This window comes from Strigops habroptila, chromosome 4 (genome assembly GCF_004027225.2).
Source record: "Strigops habroptila isolate Jane chromosome 4, bStrHab1.2.pri, whole genome shotgun sequence".
NCBI lineage: Eukaryota > Metazoa > Chordata > Aves > Psittaciformes > Psittacidae > Strigops > Strigops habroptila.
In genome coordinates, this window is record NC_046358.1 from 44,531,176 (window position 1) to 44,551,757 (window position 20,582).

The 20,582-nt window shown below is 35.5% G+C and overlaps 1 protein-coding gene across 4 annotated transcripts in view; it reads left to right on the forward strand.

Annotated features, from left to right (window-relative positions):
• Positions 1-19,459, forward strand: part of SPRED1 (sprouty related EVH1 domain containing 1) — a 64,636-nt gene extending 45,177 nt beyond the window's left edge. For all 4 annotated transcript variants that reach the window (XM_030481867.1, XM_030481868.1, XM_030481869.1 and 1 more), the window contains 3 exons: positions 1,030-1,079; positions 9,460-9,618; positions 14,365-19,459. In XM_030481867.1, coding sequence (XP_030337727.1) covers positions 1,030-1,079; positions 9,460-9,618; positions 14,365-15,024 — 869 coding nt within the window. In that variant the 3' untranslated portion in view covers positions 15,025-19,459. The remainder of the gene's footprint in view (positions 1-1,029; positions 1,080-9,459; positions 9,619-14,364) is intronic.
• The last annotated feature ends 1,123 nt before the right edge of the window (positions 19,460-20,582 follow it).

Below are 20,582 nucleotides of genomic sequence, written 5' to 3' on the forward strand. Positions count from 1 at the left end.
AAGAAATGGAGGAAGCTGGAGTGTTACATTGTCTTGGATCTTCCTAGAAGCTTGTAACAGCCTTTATGTTCTTAGAGGATAACCTGTTGAGACCCCTTGAGTTCTCTTTTTATCTGCACATACTTTCATTTAATAGTTCTATTTGTTTACTAACAGCAGACAGAGTAGTTCTGAGTTTAGATGGGACAGGACAAGAATTTAATAGTAATATGGCTCACTGAAAACTAGTAAGCAAACTGAAGAACATCATCAAGCTTCGATTTTGAACTGAAAATATGATAAATGCACTCCTGCATGCGGAGAGGCAAGGAGGGAAGAGAACAGGTGTTTATTGAACAGCAAGAATATCTCTTCCGAGCTTGTGAAAAGTAACTCAAAGGGAGGAGAAATTTAAACAAAATATTCTGTGCTGTTGACGTACTGTAAACTTAGGTATTTAATGTGTGTTATCATATTAGCAAAGGGAGAAACATATTTCTGAAGGGAAATCCTTTTTGACATACTAGAGTGACTTCTTTTGAATTGTGCTGATATCATCCATATCCCTGCAGGAGAAATAATTGGAAAATGTATACAAGTCCTTTTTTTGATTAGGGTCTCACAGTTCCAATTTCTGCTGATTTATAGCAAAATACACCACAGTGTGCATTCATGCCAACCAAATGTATCTGCCTCTAATTTTCAAAATGTTATGTTAACAAGAATATATTCCCTTGCTTCTGACTTCTGATGACACTTTGAAAATGCTTTTACAAGAAAGGTGTCAACAAGACAGAGGAGTGTGGGCAGGAGTGCTCAGTGTATAAAATACAGAATGTATAAATGAATGGTACTTATTAAAATCAACTTGAAATACAGTGATCTACTGGTTAAAAAAGCCAGCATATTTATATTACCATAGCCAAATATTGAAGGATTGTGTGGACAACTGGAAGAAGTAAACTATAAATAAAGAGAAAATAACCTTGTCTGTTTTGTTGTTTTTTGTTTGTTGGTTTGTTGTTGTTTTTTTTTTTACTTTTTCTGTAGGTTATCCACCCTCCCAAAATGATGTTGAAGTGGCAGAAGACTGCTTTCAAGTGAGCATTTAAATTTTTAAATTAATTGTGCAGTTATTTTTTTTAATTAATTGGACAATTGTTTTCATTAGAATAAGCAAAATAAGAGGCATGCCAAAATTCAGTTTAATGAAATAAGTTCCAGAACAGTTATCTAGAAGACTTACAATATTGTCTATTGACAAGTAGTCGGTGAATAGGATGATTAACCATCCTGAGTTTTATTTTTAAGTTTACAATGTCTGCTCTTACAACCTCTGAAGAGGTTAGGTGTCCTCTTCTAATTCATGGAAAGATGAAATATTATTCTGTGAAAATAAGAATAAAAGGGTCAGGAGCTTTCTTCTTTTACATGCATGTCCTATTTGTTTTCCTAGATCTCACTCTACAATGACAGACACTTCTGACATTATATAGTTAGCATTGAAAAGATGCTGAGATAACAGTTAAAAGAATCTAGCCCAAACAAGGGTGGAAGTTCAGCTGATTTTTAAAAACACACTGAAGATAAAGCAGTCATTTGCTGAATTTCACATTTTTGTTGATCCTTATTTGCACCATCCAATATAGGTCATAACTGCATAAGATGTAGAAACTTCTACTATGCTTCAGATTTGTAATGCTTTACACAAATACAAGTACTGTAACACTCGTGTAGCACTACCTGGTAATATCCAAGAATCCATGTACTTAAAAAGCCAGTATAAACAGATATTATGGATACATATATACATTAAATAGCTGTAATATAACTGAGTAAAAATGTACTTGTGTCTATGTGTGTTTATCATCTCTTTTTTCCTATTTACAGCTTCAGGGAAAGTCTTGGCTTTATTCACACATACATTCAATTTTCAGAGTGCAGATATTTAATATTGAACTGGTTTAGAAACAAGTTGACTCAGGCATCTTAGTGATTATTTAGAAAACTGATAGTATGCCTAATTAGTTTTTTGAGGGAAAGAGTTTTGTCATTTATGCAAGATTAAATTCTTTATCATTGTAGATAGATGCAGTGTAGAACCTTTGCAACACAAGCGCAAGAAAATTAGCAGCCTACTTTGAAGAATGGGTAAGAATCAAATTATGGTAGGAGACTGAGAGTCAAGTATTTAGAAAGGATACTGCAATGCAGTGGCAATGCAGAAGACTCTTCTGATTTCTTTCCATTTTGTGGTAGGAGAAATATATCTGTCTGTGGAAGTGTTGGCTGTGCAACCACCTGTTGTTCTGTATTTGCAGTGCTGTATTTTAAGGCACTTTAAAAGTAAAATTGCTATAAATAATAGATATTTTGGATATAAAATAGGAGTGAGATTTTGACAGAGTGGAGGAAATGTGTGCCGAAGTTAATGCAATTCTTAATCGGCTTTTAAAAGACTTCTTTAAACACTCTTTGTTGCAAGGATTAATAATTGAGCAATTTCTACAGGCCTAATGAGATTAGAGGAGACTAATTACCTCTTGATTATGCTGCCTAGTTGTTACATTTCTACATAAGGATGCCAAAATTGAAGCAAATGTCTGTAAGTCTTTATATTTACAAAGTTTCTTGTTGGGAAAGTGGAGAAAAGTATTCATTTAGATGTAAATATAGATATATTTAGATACACAGATTATGTAGGTTTACTTTAAATATATATAAAATAAAAAGTATTTTTTTAAACAAAGCTTTCTCTATAACTTACAGGTACAAATAATCCTATTTGGTATAAACTGCTGGTAGAATTATCTGTTACATTCCATTTCTTCACCACAACAATGTAGATTCATGCGGTGGATGGATAGCAAGAATTACCTGTTTTCTAGAGGCAAAAAAAAGCTAGACAATCTCTCTTACTGTATCACTGCATACAAGTAAAATAAATGATACTAGAATTGCCTGTCTGCAACAATACCAGAAAGGGGAGTGGGGAGAGAAATGCAGGGAAGGCTGAACCCACCCTGGTTTAGATATGTTTCACCTAAATGAGGTGCATATATCAAAAACAAAGCCTTAATTGCAGGGTTATGAGTGTCAGCGTAGAAAGGCACAGGTCTAGTTATCAAGAATATCTTGGAAATACCAAATAGTGGACACTGTCCTCCAAATGTTATTTCTTCCCCCATCCAAGATTGATAATCGTTGTAAGTGGAACTTGATACCCCAGGGGTTTTTAACTTGAAGGACTACAAAGACCATTTTGTTTAAAGAAAATGTAGTATGTATTTGGAGAGTCATGTTGACTTGTCCCTCTTTCTTCCCACTCCACTATAGTTTAAAAGAGATAAGAATTTATTTTTTTTTTCCTGTTCTGTAAACTATTTTCCCAAATCTCTAATAGTATTTTTGAGTAAGTTTTAGGGTTTATCTATGCAAGGGCATTTTAGAGTGTGGATAGAATGTTAAAGAGCAGGTTGACGCTTGGATCTGAGGTCAACGGGATATTTGTTGTTTCATCAGAACATTCTTCCAGAATTACAATTTGTAACCTCTCAGGAATGAAGTACAACAGATCAAGCAGTGGAGCTCCTCCATTTAATTAAAAATACTAAGTAATTGAAAGTTGCTTCTCAGATAGCAGAATATCAGAAAGAGAAAAGGTTTATTTCACACTTTTTATAGCATGTTTGTTAATGTACTTACATTTTTGTCTATACTCTGTAGTAACTATCATGTATTCGTATTCTTTGGTTTCATTTCTTTCTTTGTTAGTATAGTAAGTAAGGTCCCCAGGATGTCATCAATGTACATTTGAAAATATTAATAGGTCTTTGTCAGTTACATCATCTGTTGTCAAGGTGTTTTGCCTGTGCTGTTCTAGTTATCTTACACAGCTGGAATGCTGTATTTAGTGCATATTTGAATATGTATGTGCAAGTATGAATATAGCATGTAGTTGATCCATAAATTTCATTAACAATGTGTTTTTAAAAATGAAGATTATTAGTGAAAGCAAAACATGCTTCATAAATTATTTTACTGGCTGGTTATATTTGGTGCTATAGAAAGCAGATAAAATGATACAAATGAGATCAAAACACACAGCCTTCTGATCTAGTCAGTGGCACTGCTGTAAAACCTCAATGCTTACTTGTAATAAGTATTATCGCATTTTGTGGAGGTAGCAGGCAGAAATAGGGGTTATCCCAAACTTGTATGTGCAACTCTTAAATGCAAATCCAAAAACTGAGCTCTTGTGCTTTCTAGGCTAGCATTTTGCTCCCTATCTTGTATCTTGGGTCACTAGATTTACTTTTTTTTTTTTTTTTTTTTTTTTAACATGCTTTAAATAAAATCTCACAGAGAAAGCATTCTTACTGAAGATCAAATGTATAATGTGAAGAAGATATAGCTTCTTTAGATGCTCTTCTGTTCGCAAATAATATAAAAATTTAACATTAAAAAAAATGCCATCACTTAAGGGTGTTCAGACTTGCTTGTAAAGGTTGCTTAAATTGTTATAATTGCTATTAGTTGTTTAATGAACATAGTATATGCAAATTGTTTAAATCATTAAATAAGCCTTAGTCTTACTAGATTAATTTCAAATAGAAATACACAAATGACCTAATGCAGAGTTATCTGACTTCCTGTAATGTTTGTAAATGGATCCTGGGAATGTATATATACTTATATGGAAATACACACTGGGAATTTGTTTTTGTAGGAGGTTTGGATTTTTTGATGTAAAACCAGGCGTTTTGAATGCAGCAGACAGGCAGCTTGTTTAAGTCAGTTTGCTTGTTTGTTCAAGGATTGGCTCAGATTCTTCTCCTCTACCAAATATAAACTTCTTGCTCTAAACCCCATCTAGCTTAACGGGGGGGGGAAGTAAATATCTAACTTTTTTTTTTTTCCTTAGAAGTATATCTAATTTAATGAAATCTAGAGCTTGCACATCTAGAAGAATTTTTATGTGGGTTTTGGATACTGAAATGCGTAAGTCTTGCTTTTGAGAACTGAAAAATGGAGCAGTTGAGTCAATTTCTTTAAGGTTTTGTTGATTCAGCCATACTGGTGTTATTTATAGGCTAGCAATACATTTTAACAGTTTTGAAGTAATAAGAAATGAAGTGCTTATGCTCTTGAGTTTTTTACTACTGGCAGAAGAAAACTTTAGACTGGTAAGGTAAAAGCAGAAAAAGAAGTTTGGCTTGTTCTTTCAGAAATTGGTGCATTGGGCTTTTTGTCAGTATGAAGGCGGAAAGGCCTGGAACTTATACATATGTCTTAAGTGGTTTTGGTGCATGCAGGGAGGACATAAATGGTTCACATGCCTCTTTGTAAATACTCTATTTAGTGACCTCTTTGTAAATGCACTATTTAGTGACCATTCAGTTTATTTTGTCTGTAACAAAAGGTTTGCAGAAGTTTCATTTTACAATAATGACTTGATGCTATGACTTGGAAGAAAATATGAGATCGTTTACTCTTAATACTGTATTGCTTTTATGGAGAAGAAAATACATGATAAACAACTAAAGATTGGCAATATTTAGTGCACTGAATAAATTGCCTAGGTGTAGTTCCTAGAACTGAAAGTAATACTAGTTTATATTACCAATTTAAAATAAATCTAATACATTGTGCCAAAATTATTTGGGCTTATTAAGCCCAAATAGCAGTATTCAAAAATAAGAGGTTTTTTCCCCCCGCTCCCCTCACCAGTATCCCTAACAGCCTGTTTACACCTCCATCTCTCTCCAACTTCCTCAAAGTTACACTTTAGTTTACTAGTTCCTTCATTGGAATCCCTAAAAACCCCTAGTATGCTTTATATATTTAGGTAGAACAGACTTGAAAGAAAAACGCATCTCAATTCCTTATTTTTTCACTTGAAACTGTACAAAAGATTCAGAGTAATCTAAGTAATATTTCAGTCCATGTCAGAACTATATACCTGATTATAATAGTTTCTTTGCCAAATATGAAAATAGTTGCTCCATCAGTCTTAGAAATGGCTAAAGCAGAAAGAAGTTATTCAAATGTTTTTGAAATCTTTATCATTTATTCACAAAAAAAAAAAAACCACGTTTAAATGCTTCTTTTGTTGGTTAGCATCAAACAGCAGATTTTCAGGCCTCACAGGAAGTAAATACAAGAACTGGGATGCAATGGAAATGTGGTCTCTTATCCATCCTTCTGTGTAATCATTAAACTTACTTAGAGCAGAACATTTTTAACAATGTTTGCAGAACAATGTTGAATTCTCTCCCAGACTTTGGCAAACTGGGAGAAGTAAGAAGAGAAAATTTGAAGAAGAAGAGAAGCTCAGTCTGGTTTTCATTTTCTCTACAGCTGTCATCTGGCTTTGAATTCTGCTGGAGAGCTACAGCTGGAGTCATTTTATTGCTTTACCCAGCATCCTTTTGCCTGCGCGCACAGAAATGTTTTAGTAGTCTTGGAAAAAAATTCAGAGTATCTCTTAGCAACCATAGGACAGTAATTATTATACCAGCAGCTGGGAGCAAACCAGATTTCCGTTGTGCATTAAAAACTGGCGTAGGTTACTTTACAGATGATACTGAATAACCTATGCCAGTACTGTACTTTGCAGGCTGTGGTTAAAGGATATCGAATGTGGGCGATGTAATTGCTTTGGACAGTAGAAAAGGGGAATGTGTGCATCTCTGTTTGTGTGTAATATTCTGTATACTTAATATACCAAGCTTAGTTCTTGTGGAAAACTTTACATGTTTGCTTTTTACTTTGATGCATTTCTAGTACAATAGCATTTTTATTTCAAGGGCCTCTTCCTTCAGGTTGTCAGTGTTTCCATTATAAATGTGGGTTTTCAGGTGTTTATGACTTTGTCATAAAATATCTCATTGGAGCAGGAAGCGTCATCCATAGAAAGCCTTTTTGATACTAATAAACGTGGTTTGGCTATATCTAAACTACCAGTTTAATTAAAAATACAGAGTTCAGGATATTGATCTGGCATTTCTGAGATTCTGCAGAGTATTTATAGGCTGAATAAGATCATAACTGACCTGATCGCTTTTGATTTTTCATAAATACCAGAAGTTAGGCTGTGTTCGCTTACCTGTAGTGTCCAGGTTGGTAGGCTGAGTGTTGTGCTTTCCGAACAACTGTCTCATGAGTTCTTGCCTTACAAAGGTCAGATGCCTTTCTCTGTCTCCTGCCACCCCCAAATTTGTCCTTGAAGTCGATTAGCTTGAACTGTGGTGTCTGTGTTGGAATTTTATAAAAGCATTCCTTTATGATTGCTGCGTATAGGGCACAAAGGCTTGCTTTAGGATTAAGGTCTGTATTTCATACATCAGTGTCTGGCACTGCTAGTTAGCACTGTAATAGATTATCCATGCCTGTATCCTTGAATAGATGGAGCCCTTCTGAACTGCCAAGGGGAGTGTGTGCGTGTGTCCTTTTTGCTCTATAGTGTAGGTAGTTTATTTCAGAAGAAAAAAAGGTGTGAATCACTTGCAGGAACAGGAAATAATGCAGGCTGTTGCAAATCTCACCCAGAAATAAAACTGGCTTGTGGAGAGTATGTGGTTTTTTTCCCTGGGAAGGAAGGAGGAGTAGTTTTTGCAGCTCTCATCCTTCTCCCTAGACCACTCAAATTGATAATAGTTGGGGGGAGGTAAGGAGGTTAGGTAGTGCTTATCACTGTGGTTTCTGAAAAATGGCTTCTAGCTTTTGTGTTCCTGGTTTAAATAGTTTCTGCTTGTTGTAAGCATTTATAACATTGCTCAAACCAAAAATAGTTGTAGGCATTTCTTCTTCATTCTGAATGCAGTTCTCCTGTGGTTTGAACCAGTGTTTTGGAAGCTTTTTATGTCATTGGGCAAGGTACCTGCAGGAGTACCTCCTGCTAGGAAGATATTTGATACTGCACTAATATTTGATGGTTTTTTGATCTTAAAATACGTATACATCCATGAAATCTAACTCTTGCCAGTCATTTCAATGTTTCTTTTGTACTCCTTTCCCAACAATGTTTGACCAGAAAATTTAATCTTGACAACAACAGGGCTGATTGCTTAGTGATGGTATCATGCTCAAGGATCTACAAAAAGTGCTGCTTCTTTGAGTTTTGCCTGTCTTCAAAATTTTTCAGTGAAACTTTAACCTGACTGAGCCCTTGTCTTTCATGGGGTGTATGCTCTCTAGTATTAATTAAAGCTGATTATTAATTACTAATTCTAATGTTTTTCCACTCAGAGTGCTTCTGAACAATATAGAAATTCTTAGTGATGTGATGATTTTCTTTCTCAAAGATCAGCTACAGAACAGCTACTTGCACTTGTCTAGATGTCTAGAACTTGATACATTAGGCTTTTAGGTATGTGAGGTGCTCATGTAATACCAGAGTAAGTTCCTTAAGTATTTTGATAAATGAAAACTAATGATTCAGTGTTAGTACTTAACCTGCTAAACCTTCAGGTGTGCCTCTGCCTCAGTAGTTTTCTGAAAGATTTTTGTTTTCCCTTAATGTTTCCTTAATATATACAAATCCTTACAATAAAGCTGAAACATAACATTCTCGTTGCTGGAAGTTGTATGATGCCAGAATTTTCTCAGTGCTGTCAGATGATAGCAGCCAGTTAACTTTACAGCCTCTCTCAATGCAAACAAAACATTGAACAGTACATTTTTTGGCAGCTCAGTGGGATTTGTGTCAATATCCTGCTATATCCTAAGTGTTTCCCGGTCAGTTAAGCTTAAAGAATGCGAACTGTTTGTTTTTTCTATTCTTTTCAGAAATTGGATCATGTCACAAACCAATATTCCACTGAAACATACTTCCTCTTCCTTATTCTCAGTGGAACACATCCTGCAGATACCTCATTATATGTTGCCACATGGTCTTATTTTTGTATCAAATTGCCTGGTAGAACCTTAATTTCAAAAAGACAGTCATTAGTTGTTTAATACACACTTGCTGTAATTAGATACTTGAATTGAGCCACTTTATGTTGAAACTGACTTTCTTCCTTTTCAACTGATCTTAGTTTTAATTTATTAAAAGGTCTGACTAGCTTTTGCCTTGTTAGCCTCAAATTTTTTCCTCCAGTTGTATATATGTAAATACTGACAGACTCATGGGTAGTTAGAGAAAACATAATCACAGAGACTGGGCTAATCTCTCCTTCCTTAAAGAAGTTCTTCAGTCTGATTTGCTAACTGAGTTAAAGGCATGGATCGTTAATGCCTGAGTTGTGTATGCTCTGCAGAGAAGGAACTCCTATTTTCCAAGGCTGACTCATAGTAAAGAAAATACTTGCATGCTTATAAGTACTTTAAAAATGTGTCTTTAAAAATATTTGTGTTTATAGATGCCTCTAGCACGTTACGTAGCGTATTAATGCATTCATGTATGAACTTTGTGGGTTTTGTGTGGTTTTTTGTGTAAATGCAAAATCATTTCAAGGGTGTTTTTATGTATTCTAGACTACTCAAGAAAATACATCAGGTTCATTAATGAAAGATCACCTTTTCCAACACAAAACTGTAGTAACCAACGAACCTTACAACAGTGCAAATTTAAGGCCTTCGGCATTTGAGGATTTCAACACCAGGAGAGCCTGTTTTCCTAGCCAACCTAACCAGGTAAGGCTACTGATAAAAGAAGCAGTTCTTACTTTGCCTGTTGCAGTAACACCAGAGTGTGTAGTTTCTGCACTTTCATTCTAAGTCCCTGTATGTAGTATTATGCTCTCAACTTCTTGAAATGATCAATATAAGCTTTGCAGCTGAAATACTAGTGTTGTTATGGCAGAGGTAAGGCTTTGCGAAGGTACTTACGTATGCTTGTAGTGCAGCAGACAGCATTAATAAATCTTTCACTTTCTTTGAAGTCAGATTTCTGTATTACAGACTTCAGTATCTGCAGCCTTGAAAAGCTATTGATATTTGTTCAGAAAATGTTGGTTGGGCATGAGCTCAATCTCGGTTGCATGTATACAATTTTTTTTTTTTATTAGAAATATTGAAAGGTATCTTTAAAAGATATCTTGGATGCATTACACAGTGGGGCGCTTTTGCTAAATATTTTTATTGAAACATGTTTTATACTTTCTAACTGCCCATTTAAACTAAAATATTCTATTTTGGTACAGAAAGGAAAACAGTGTATCTGTTATGCATGAAAAGTATTAAGTTATTGGTAAACAGATTCTTAAAACAGAAAACAGCCCACTAACATGAGGAAGGCTGATGTACAGACATTTTTTAAATGGTTTTAAAAGATTAGACAATGTTAGAACTTTTCCTTTAACAACATAGATTTTACTTTTTTCTAAGGCTCAAATAACTGACAGTTTTTAAAGGCTGTAAAAGTAGACTTAATAATGAGTTGGATAATAATTACTTTGAGGGTCTTATGCCTAGAAGCAAATGTGGGAAACTTTTTAGAATAAGCTTAACAGAAGTCAAAGCAGAACACAAGTTCAGGTAGTTGTGAACACTTGTTCAGAAAATGATGCTGTTTGAAATACAGCTTTTTAATACCCTTGGTCATTTTTGCAAAGAAAGAAAGGCCTGTATGAAAGAAGGACTTGTATCAGCTGTTTTCTAACTGCTTTATTGGGCAAAAGAAGCAAGAACAAACAAAGGAACTTGAAATTATGAACTTCTGATTTTTAATCATTGATTTGCTCCAATTATCTCTTTGTATGAGTCACCTCGTATTTTTGTTCTGTGCATCAAGAGATACATATTTTTCCTCTTCCCCTTTACCTTCAGAGATTGTAGAGTAGAATAGATGGGTGATCAGGTTATTGCAGCTAACACTTAACAGCTACAGTAACCACTGATGTATGTGCTGTTAGTCTTCATTGTAAATGAAAGTGCAGTGGTCTTAAAATACTTGTATGTTTTAAGAGCCCATATAGAACTGATACTGAGAAAATGATAATTTAAGCTATGGTATACTGGGTAGTGTCTGTCTAACAAAAATTAAATAGGAATTTCTTTGAAATGACAGTTCATTTCTTGTAGACTGAAGTTATGGGAGATGGCATGGAAATTTAAGTAGATGTTCTTTATTTTTCTCATACTGTAGCACCACCTGCATCTGACACCCTATGCTATCTGCGTGGTCCTGTGGTGCACACATTTAAAACATAGGCAAGCCAGCAAAATCTCACATTCAGTATATGCACACACTGCACTGTCTCTGCTGAATGCCATGCATGTGATCATGTGGCACTGCAGATCTTGAGGCAAATACCTGGTTTGTTTCAATTTCTGTAAGTAATTTTGAACGCTTACTGTGCTAGTAAGTCGAAAAACCTGGACTGAAGAAGTCATTAATGACAGTTCAGATCTTTACCCATAATATTTTGACTGTTACTAAGAAATACCCAAGTCCCTCTGCTCTTCAGCTTCTGATACATTGATGTGCCTTTAACTTATACGTAGTACTTTGCAATGATATATTTAGTTGCTGGTGTCCTCATGTTGTGGAGTTGCAAGCTGAGCAAATTCAGGTATATCTGTTTGAGGGGAGGCAGTGAAGGCTACAGTACCAAGCAAGTATCTGTGTCTGGTTTAAAGGTGCACCTGTTCAAGTAAGGTGTAATGCCAGTGAGTTCAGTCATGCCAACAAAAATTTTCTGCCTAATTTCCAGTTGGCTAATCATGTTCATAATGAGATTCTCTATGGAATTTCAGTTTGCTGTCATATTCTTCCTCCCTTCCTGCTTCAGCTGTTACACAGAGATGGCACTTGTACTGAGTTACAGTTTTGAATGCCTAGAGGACAATGTGCATTATTCTTGTTGAATTTTGCTGGTATTTGTACCTAACTGAATCTGGATTGTGTACTGTTCTGAAGGTTTCATGTATCTCATGCTTTCATATAGGTCCCATTAAACACCCAGTGTGTAAGCACTTTATTTATAAAGCTTTTCCACCATTTCTCCTGCTCACTTGTTTTCCAGCATTTCCCACTTACTTTCTTAAAAAATGATTTCTTAATATCAGTTGCATGAAGAACGTAATGCTGCCTCGTTTGTAACATGTCAGACCTGAAGCATTTTAGTAGGTGTTTGGCTGGGGGCTTGAGAAAAAGAAATGAGTTCTATGTATGTGGCGTGTTCTGCTCAAACAAATAAAAAGCCTTCAAAGACTGGGGAGAGGTCAGGTTTTACAGTTGCTATTTGTAGCGATCTTTAATGGCTACTAGCTGTCGGGGGAATGGGAGGTTGAGGGTGGGGTTTTTCGGTTTGAGGTTTTGGTTTTTTTTTTTCTTTTAAACAATGGGTTTTAATGTCTTAAATGCATGTCTAATATTCTGTGTGGACAGTTGGGTAGGATCCTTTATGCCTGGAACATACAGAATTGTAATGCCATTTTCGATGCTTTTTCCCTTAAATTTATGCTGTTAACTGTTCAAAAAAGCCAGTTAGCCACAGCTAGTTATTGAGGCTAAAACGATAGGCTCTTTCTCTTGTTTGAAAACAGAAGTGAGAAGCACTCTACTTTTATAAGCAAAGGGGAGGCCTAACTGCTTCCATGGGAGCCTGTGGAAGTATGGAAGAGCACTGATGTTAGCTGAATAGGATATAACCTTTCTTCATCCTGTGTTCTTGAGACGCTGTGGAAGTCCAGCTACATGGCTTGAAGCCAAGAAAAAAAGTATTATTCATGTTAGCATACTCCAGTTGAAACTCCCAGGGCAAAGCAGCTCTAATTACAGTTCTGTACTTACCACACAAGGATTATTAAGCAGGGAAGTGATGGTTAGAGCAGGCTACAGGTATTCTTACATAATCAGAAGCTGGCATATTTTAAGAAGCTATTCCTTCCTCTTTCCCAGCTGCCTTCCCTCTTTCTGCCTCCTACCCCAAAACCAGGGGCATGAAGACTTCAGTGTAATAGAAGCATAGACATGTGCAAAGTGAAACAGAAGAGTGTTAACTTAAAATATCATCTGCAGTAGTTTGTTGCTACACACCACAGGTTAGGAACATGCATTTCTACTGTTGTCCTAGACAATGGAATGGTGAAATATTAATTCTCATTAATCAATACTAATAAGGTAAATACTCTCAAAGCAACAATACTGATGCCAAAGATGCATTCCCAAATAATTCATGATTCTGGAAGACTTTGTAAGGCTAGTGGGTTAAGGAGTGGGTGTTTTTCAGTCTTTACTGTGAGATGGTTGGCTGTGCATTTGACAGGAGAAAAAGGTGAAATATGACTTGAGGCTTGCTTATATTCTGGATCTGATCATAATAGCCCCACAGTGTAGGAAAATACCTGCCTGTCTATGAGGCAGGAATACTGGGGCATACTGAGACTCCTGATTTTTTTTTACTCACTATCTGCTATTTTTGCGAGCTCCTTCCATGCACGTGCTAAATGTTTATCCTGTCATTATTTGTACCTTTTCTTGGAAGTCACTTGTAATGTGATTTCAGTAACAGTTAGTGGCAGTTCACTGTCTTGATATCTAAGGTCTGCAGCATTTCAATTTGAATGATTCAGATTTGCCACCTTCAACAATTTTTTCACGCCCTTTGATCATAAGGCAGAATAAACAAGAACTCTGTCTTATCTCTCTGCTGTTCGTTTTCTATGTGTTTAGCACATTCCTTTTTACTCTCCTTTTGAGATAAAAGGAATTATGGTCAGTTTATAAGTTTAGAATTTTAAAAGTACTTAGGTGTTTGCATGCCAGTGACCTAAACTAATCAATTTAAGTACTGTATATTAGCTAAGGGGAGGTGCATTTTGAAGCCACTAGTTTTGATTGATCATGCCACTGAATATTATTCATCGTATGGCAAAATCCTTACCTGGAATACAGCTTTGAAAATAAGTAACCGGTATTCAATATTCCTGTTGCAAAAGTGGAGGGAGTTTGAAAACTTAGAGCAGGAATAAAGGAAAGCTTTTCCTAAATAACACAAGTAACTCAGTGAATGTATCAGGGAATGTGAAATCCTAAAGCACTGGATAATCACTGATGTGAAGTCAGCACATTCATGTGAGGTGTAATTGATCTGTGGAATTAATTGCCACTGTAAGATGTTAAAACCTGAATTTTGAGCATAATTCAAAGAACAGTATCAAGTTTTATGTGGATACCAAAATATCCAAAGCTTTTACGAGATACTAAAAAGTCAGGAAAGAATACTAAAGCTAATGGTCCTAATATCATGCAAAAGTCTGATTATTGTGGGGAAGTCTATAAATTGTGCTAGTAAGAAAATAGGCTGAAATTTTCATCTTCAAGCAGCAAGGAAAAAAGTCCTGGTTTTTCATTTTCTAATCTAAGTTTTACATTGTAGGTGGACATAAATTTGGGATTCACTATAGTGAACTTATCTTGCTTTGCCATTTCAGGTGCCACTGAAGTCAATCAGACATGTTAGTTTTCAGGATGAAGATGAAATTGTTAGGATAAACCCTCGTGACATTTTGATACGTCGTTATGCAGACTACAGGCATCCTGACATGTGGAAGAACGACCTGGAGAGGGATGACGCAGACTCAAATATACCATTTTCTAAATCAGACAGTAAAAAATCTGACTATTTATACCCATGTGGGGATGGAACTAAGTTGAATTCCCTGAAAGACTCAAAGAGTTCTGTGGTATTTAAAACTCAGCCTTCCTCATCAAAATTTAAAAACTCAAAAAGAAGAAAAGAGGATGGTGAGCGTTCCCGCTGTATATACTGCCAGGAAAGGTTTAATCATGAAGATAATGGCAGAGGAAAATGTCAAGATGCGCCAGATCCTATTAAAAGATGTATCTACCAAGTTAGTTGCATGCTTTGCGCAGAGAGCATGCTCTATCACTGCATGTCAGACTCTGAAGGAGATTTTTCTGATCCTTGCTCATGTGACACTAGTGATGACAAGTTCTGCTTACGCTGGTTAGCACTGGTGGCACTCTCGTTCATTGCTCCATGTATGTGCTGCTACCTCCCCTTGAGAGCATGCCATCACTGCGGTGAGGTGTGTGGGTGCTGTGGAGGAAAGCATAAAGCTGCGGGATGAATCAGTCTTGTGCCAAACAGAGCTGAAAAATCTTTGTTTCCAGGAAGCATCTAACTTGGATTTGTGGAAGCTTTTTGGCAAGCTGAAGGGAATCTTCTTTCATGTAAGAGATGCTTGATGTGGAGGAAGCAACAAGACTTGTCAGACCTTGGCATTTTACAAGTGCTAGCCACGCCTAACTATTTCCTTTGAGTGCGTGGCGTTTGTTGCAAGTTGTGAAGGAGATTTTGCAAAGGAAAGCCTATTCTTATTATTGGCTATAAAACGAGTACATAAACTATGATTATACTAAAAGGGATTAACTTTTGCCACTTTGTACATTCATGGTTTAGGTGAGGGGGCTCTTTTAAAAGGATTAAAACTTACCTGAGGGGAAATTTTAACTAAAAGTGCACTAGTGACAGTTGATTTAAGATTAAGAAAAGTTAATACTCGGCAAATGAGAAATGAAACTGATTTTAAGTGCAACTAAATCACTTATTAATAGTTTTTTGGAAGCAACTTTATGTATAAATAACAAATGTTTATATTTAACTAAATGTGTAAGGTACGAATTATTACATGTTAAACTTTCCTTCCCTCTGATATAGTAGGTATGGACCATATCTACTGTCACATTCCATGGTAGTATTTTAAATATTTAATTAGTTAATTTAGTCACATTTTTATTCCAGATGGACAAATTGATATTTTCAGTCCTGGTTCCCTTCAGCTACAGTTTGTGTTGAGTTGTATCCATACATTCTGATAATCTAAAAACCTTTAAAATATTAATTATTCTAGTCTTGAGTGACCAATATTTTTTTGTTAAGCACAGATGTAATTGTCTAAAATGTTAGAACATAACATTTATTTTTATATATAAATGACTTTGATTTCAACATAATAGCAAAAAGGAAGTTGTTTCTGTTGCTCAACCAGCAAGTTGTTTTCTTTTGGGGTGTCCTCCAAAAATACTTTATTGCATATTCAGATGTTCATTAAGCAAAAGGTACGTTAAGGCAGTTGTAACAAATTGTCATCGGTGTTCTTGTTTATCCTTCTGTTAAACTAGGATCCTGTTCAGCTGTTTATCAAGTACTATGATTAAAACAAAAGATTAATAACAAAAGTGAAATTGTTTTCATTATTTTGAACTTCAACTTTCTCTTATTTGAATGGGCAAGAAAAAAAGTACTGTGTGTTTTGTTCAAAAACAACAACAAAAGACTTAGCTTGAGAAATAAATTAACAGCCCAGGCAAAACTGGAGTGAACTTCTTAATTTAGGAAATTCAGAGGGAGGATGGGGAAGTGGGGAGAGAGCGAGCGAATGTATGCGTCTGTGCAGTGGTATATCGTGTAAGATACTTGTTATGGCTTTGTACTTACTAAGTGTTTAACTTTCAGATAAGAATTAACTGATTAACCCATAGGGAATTTGTTAAAACATTATGTGTTTTGCTCTGTCATGAAGTAAGAAACATTTACTTCTCATTATAGATACGTAAAACACTACAACCAGTCATAATTCATTAGCGAAGGTGCCTATTTGATATCCTGGCTGGAGTAGGACTGACTGTCCTCAGTGTACCCTTGTTATTAAACAAACAAAAAAAGGAATTGATTTTAAAAGATGACTTTTTCTCACTTCCTATGCATTTCTTCAGTATATTTTATGTAATTTTTCTTTCTGCATGTATCAGTGCCCTTAATTTTCCTTTGTAGCCCAGGAGTAAAATAAGCAAATGTATATAACATTGTCTGTAAAAATACTTTTTAAAAGAAAACATTTATATTTATATTACAGCTTGGATTGACCACCTTGTGTACATAGATCATCTCAAAGTATTATTTCACATTGAAAAGAAGACAAATATATTGATAACTGTAGAAGTTACGGAAGAGCTTCTAGTTTTGTATTAAGAGTTGATTGGATGAATTAAGTCCAAGAATACAACATGGTAGCAGCGGTCTTGGTTTTTACTGTTTATATATTTGAAAGCTGCTACTCTGGTTGATTTTCATTCTTCACACATTTTCAGCTAAACTTGGTTGCCTAGAATAGACTGTTAACTTTTAAAAGAACTTTGATAAAAAGTGATGTTTTTCTAGTGAATGAGAGGAATTTAATATTTGTACGTGCTAGGTTCCTTATTCAAGGTGAAGAAACATATGAACGACCTAAGAAAAGAACTTGCTGGCTGTATAGGAAAATGCTATAGAATCCTATTGTATATATACTTCAAGAAAGAAATGAGTTTAACAGTTTCCTCTGAGCACTATACAACATAGTGAAACTCCTGGTCCTGTACTGTATTTTATATGAAACATATATGCTTTAATATTTTTATTGAATGTGTGCATTAATATTTTCACCTTGCGTTTAACCACATTGCTGCTAAAATGGTTTCTTCTTTTGCTTTCCTCTTTGAAGATCTGATCCATCTAAAAAGGGTAATGGTTACTAAACTTGACGTGTTCACTTTTTCTTGTGCTGGAAGTGCTAGCCTGCATGCCCAGTGTGAGAGCAACTAAAAGAACTGCAAAGATATATGCTTACTACATAAGGGCTGGGTTTCGTAGGATGCATGCCTGCCTTTTCTTTTGGTGTTAGGGGTCTCACCCCCTGTTTCAGTTAGGAGATGAGTACGCAAACCTATTCCAGAATGGGATTTTACATCTGCGCATCTTTTGTTTAGGACAGCACGTAACATTTGTTCTGTCTCTTCTGAAATACTTCCTTAAGCATTTGGGAAGGGAGAAATTTCTTCCCCGGTCCTTGCTCCTCCCCTTGCCCTTAAGGTCAGAACTGTAGTTTGCCAGGCATGTAGTAGGAGAGCTTTGTGCTTCTTGGAAGTGAGACCCAAGCCTTGGGAAACCGTCATTGAATATTAAGTCCCTGGTGTGTTGAAAGCCCTGGTTACCGTGAAAATTGAGTATTTCCCCTTGAAAGCGGGGGGAAGAAATTAAATGCTAGCAGCACTCCTGCACCATCTACTGGGGAAAAATATTCAGCTGCATTCAGGCCCAATACTTGACTACATCGTAATTTAACTGGCTGTCAGTGCACCACTTAAGCTACAAAAATATATAAAGCTTGAGTTATAAATTTATAAAATAGTAATTTGGACTTTGTTATTCTTTATCTTATTATGCTTCTTAAGTTTCATTATTAATATTGATTGAAAGTAAAAATACTTTAACCATGTTTTGTTAGATTTAAAATAGTTACGACCGCCTATTACACAAGAGCATCAAAATTGGGAATGAAATTCTTTTGATTCTGTCACTGGGTTTATAAGATATTATTTTTTATTTTATTATTTTCCCCTCCTCTTAATTCTTTCCCACAGCAAAGTGATGGAGTTTTGATGTTCATGCAGAGGGAATCTGGCCTTTTGGTTTGTGATAGGAATGAAGTTTTGAGTACGCACAGGTTGGTCTGTGCGCCTGCACATGCGATTCAGTAGTTGTAAAGGGCATACCTACAGCTGTGGGCAAGATTACAGCAATATTCTGATAATAATCTAAAACTACTGTGGTAACGCTTTACTAAACAGCAGCAAATGATGGCATAAAACTCATTTCCAGAGCTTATGTAAAGGATGTTCCACGCAGGCTTAACTGATGCAGTTTCCTCTAGAGAAAAAAACGGTATTTTGAAGAATGTGTTTTTCTTGCATGTTGGAATACAACATTCCCATTTCAGATGTGTTCTCTGCAGGATGACCTGTTCATGTGTACCTGGAAGATAATGTTGAATTCCCCTGTAAAAAAATGCACAGGTTTAAATTAGATTTTAAATCTTTTCGGAGCTTAGGGCACAGTATGCAGCCAATACAGGGATACATTTGTATTAATAAAATGAAGATCAAGGGTGGTGGCTGGCAAAAAAAACAACTTTAAAAAGATATCTTATGGTACTGTTAGTCCAGTAGCTGCATGGACGAAACTTTTCTTCAGTGCACCTATAAACACAAGGAGAGGTTTGGGGGATGGTTTAGGTTTGGGTTTGGTTTTTTCCCTGAAAGCTTCTCTCTCTTAATTGTAAAAGTCGTGTTTCTTTAAAGAAATCAAAAGCATTTGGTGAAGAGGAAGCCTTCATGTTTAAAGCTGCAGTATAGCTGTACATAGTTTTCCTTCTTTCGCTTGGTGCCATTTGCTTTCCACCCTAATGACCTCAAAGTGCCTCATGTGTACATTGTTTCCATTAAACCTCAACTGCTATTTCTTTCTACTAAATGATGTATAATTTAGTTAACTCATCCCATAGGTGTTTCCTTTATGAATATGAATATAGCTTGTTACTTTGAGTATATAATGTAAATATGCATTTACATTTGTAACTGGTTTGTTACATCATACCTTGTAAGTTGACATAGCAGATAACACCATAAAAATTGTTTAAATGTTTTTTCCTGTAATGACCTGATTAAAACTATCTTGAAATGAAACAACTGACATGTTTTTCAATTCTGTGTTGGGATTACTCAGAACAGTGTGTATGAAGTTAGATGTTGCAGCTTAAGAACAGAACAAAAAGATGTAAATACAGGTAATCATTTTGCCATAGTATTCTGCTTACAGGTTAAGCAAAATGTTAATCAAATCATTTTATGATTTTAAGACTGGTCAAACGAACATTGTATTAACCTCAAGCTCCAGCATCTTTCATCATAAGAACCTTTTTTAAGAGTTGGTATAATGTTTTAAATAAAAATGTGCCCCTTACCAGCTTGCCTTGTATTTACAGCACTATTTGTCCTTGACATCATGCTATGGAGGTCAAGATTCCTTCATATAAATCATGTTTGTTTGAGTTCTACTCAACTCCACCACAAAAATGTGTATCTCTAAATAGAATTCTAAGCTTTGAGCAAGTGAAAGAATAAGATACATACCAGAAAAGGAAGGGAAACTAAACAGTCCGTGAAGAAAAATGAACACTTAGAATTCTGTGAGGCTGTAATTTGAAAGCTCAGTGGTCAAGGCCTAGGATGGATTATTGTAAATCGAATTGTATTTGCTTCTAGCTTTCACAAATGTTTTCTTACTGGTGACAACCGATGAAGTAATTCTTGCTGTTCATCTGATCCATTTCTAACTTGAAGAATTCTATTATTGCTGGGTGTAAGCATTACATGGACTATTAACTTGAGCTTTTAACGCTGATGATTTGAAAATGCAGCTCTTACCAGAGAAGGGATACAGACAAAGGAATTGACTAACAATGTGAGAGGTTAACAGGGAGTATTATAGTTTATAGGACCATGTGAAGACCACATGAGAACATGACTGCATTAAATATGGTTTCATAAAAATTAAAACACTAGTGTTAGATCTGGGAGAGATCCACCTTAAGATAATGGATAATGCACAATCTTCTGGTTTTGAACAAGAAGAAAAAAAGGATGGGTAAGGGGAACTTTTTTTCTTTCCTCCCTTTTTTTTTTTTCCTGTGTGTGTTTTTGGGTTTTTTGTTTGTTTTTGACAAGTCAAACTCAGTTGTTGGGGTTTCTAAATTAAATCCAAAACTGATCCACAGGTTATAGTCTGTGGACCACAGACCTAGTGGCC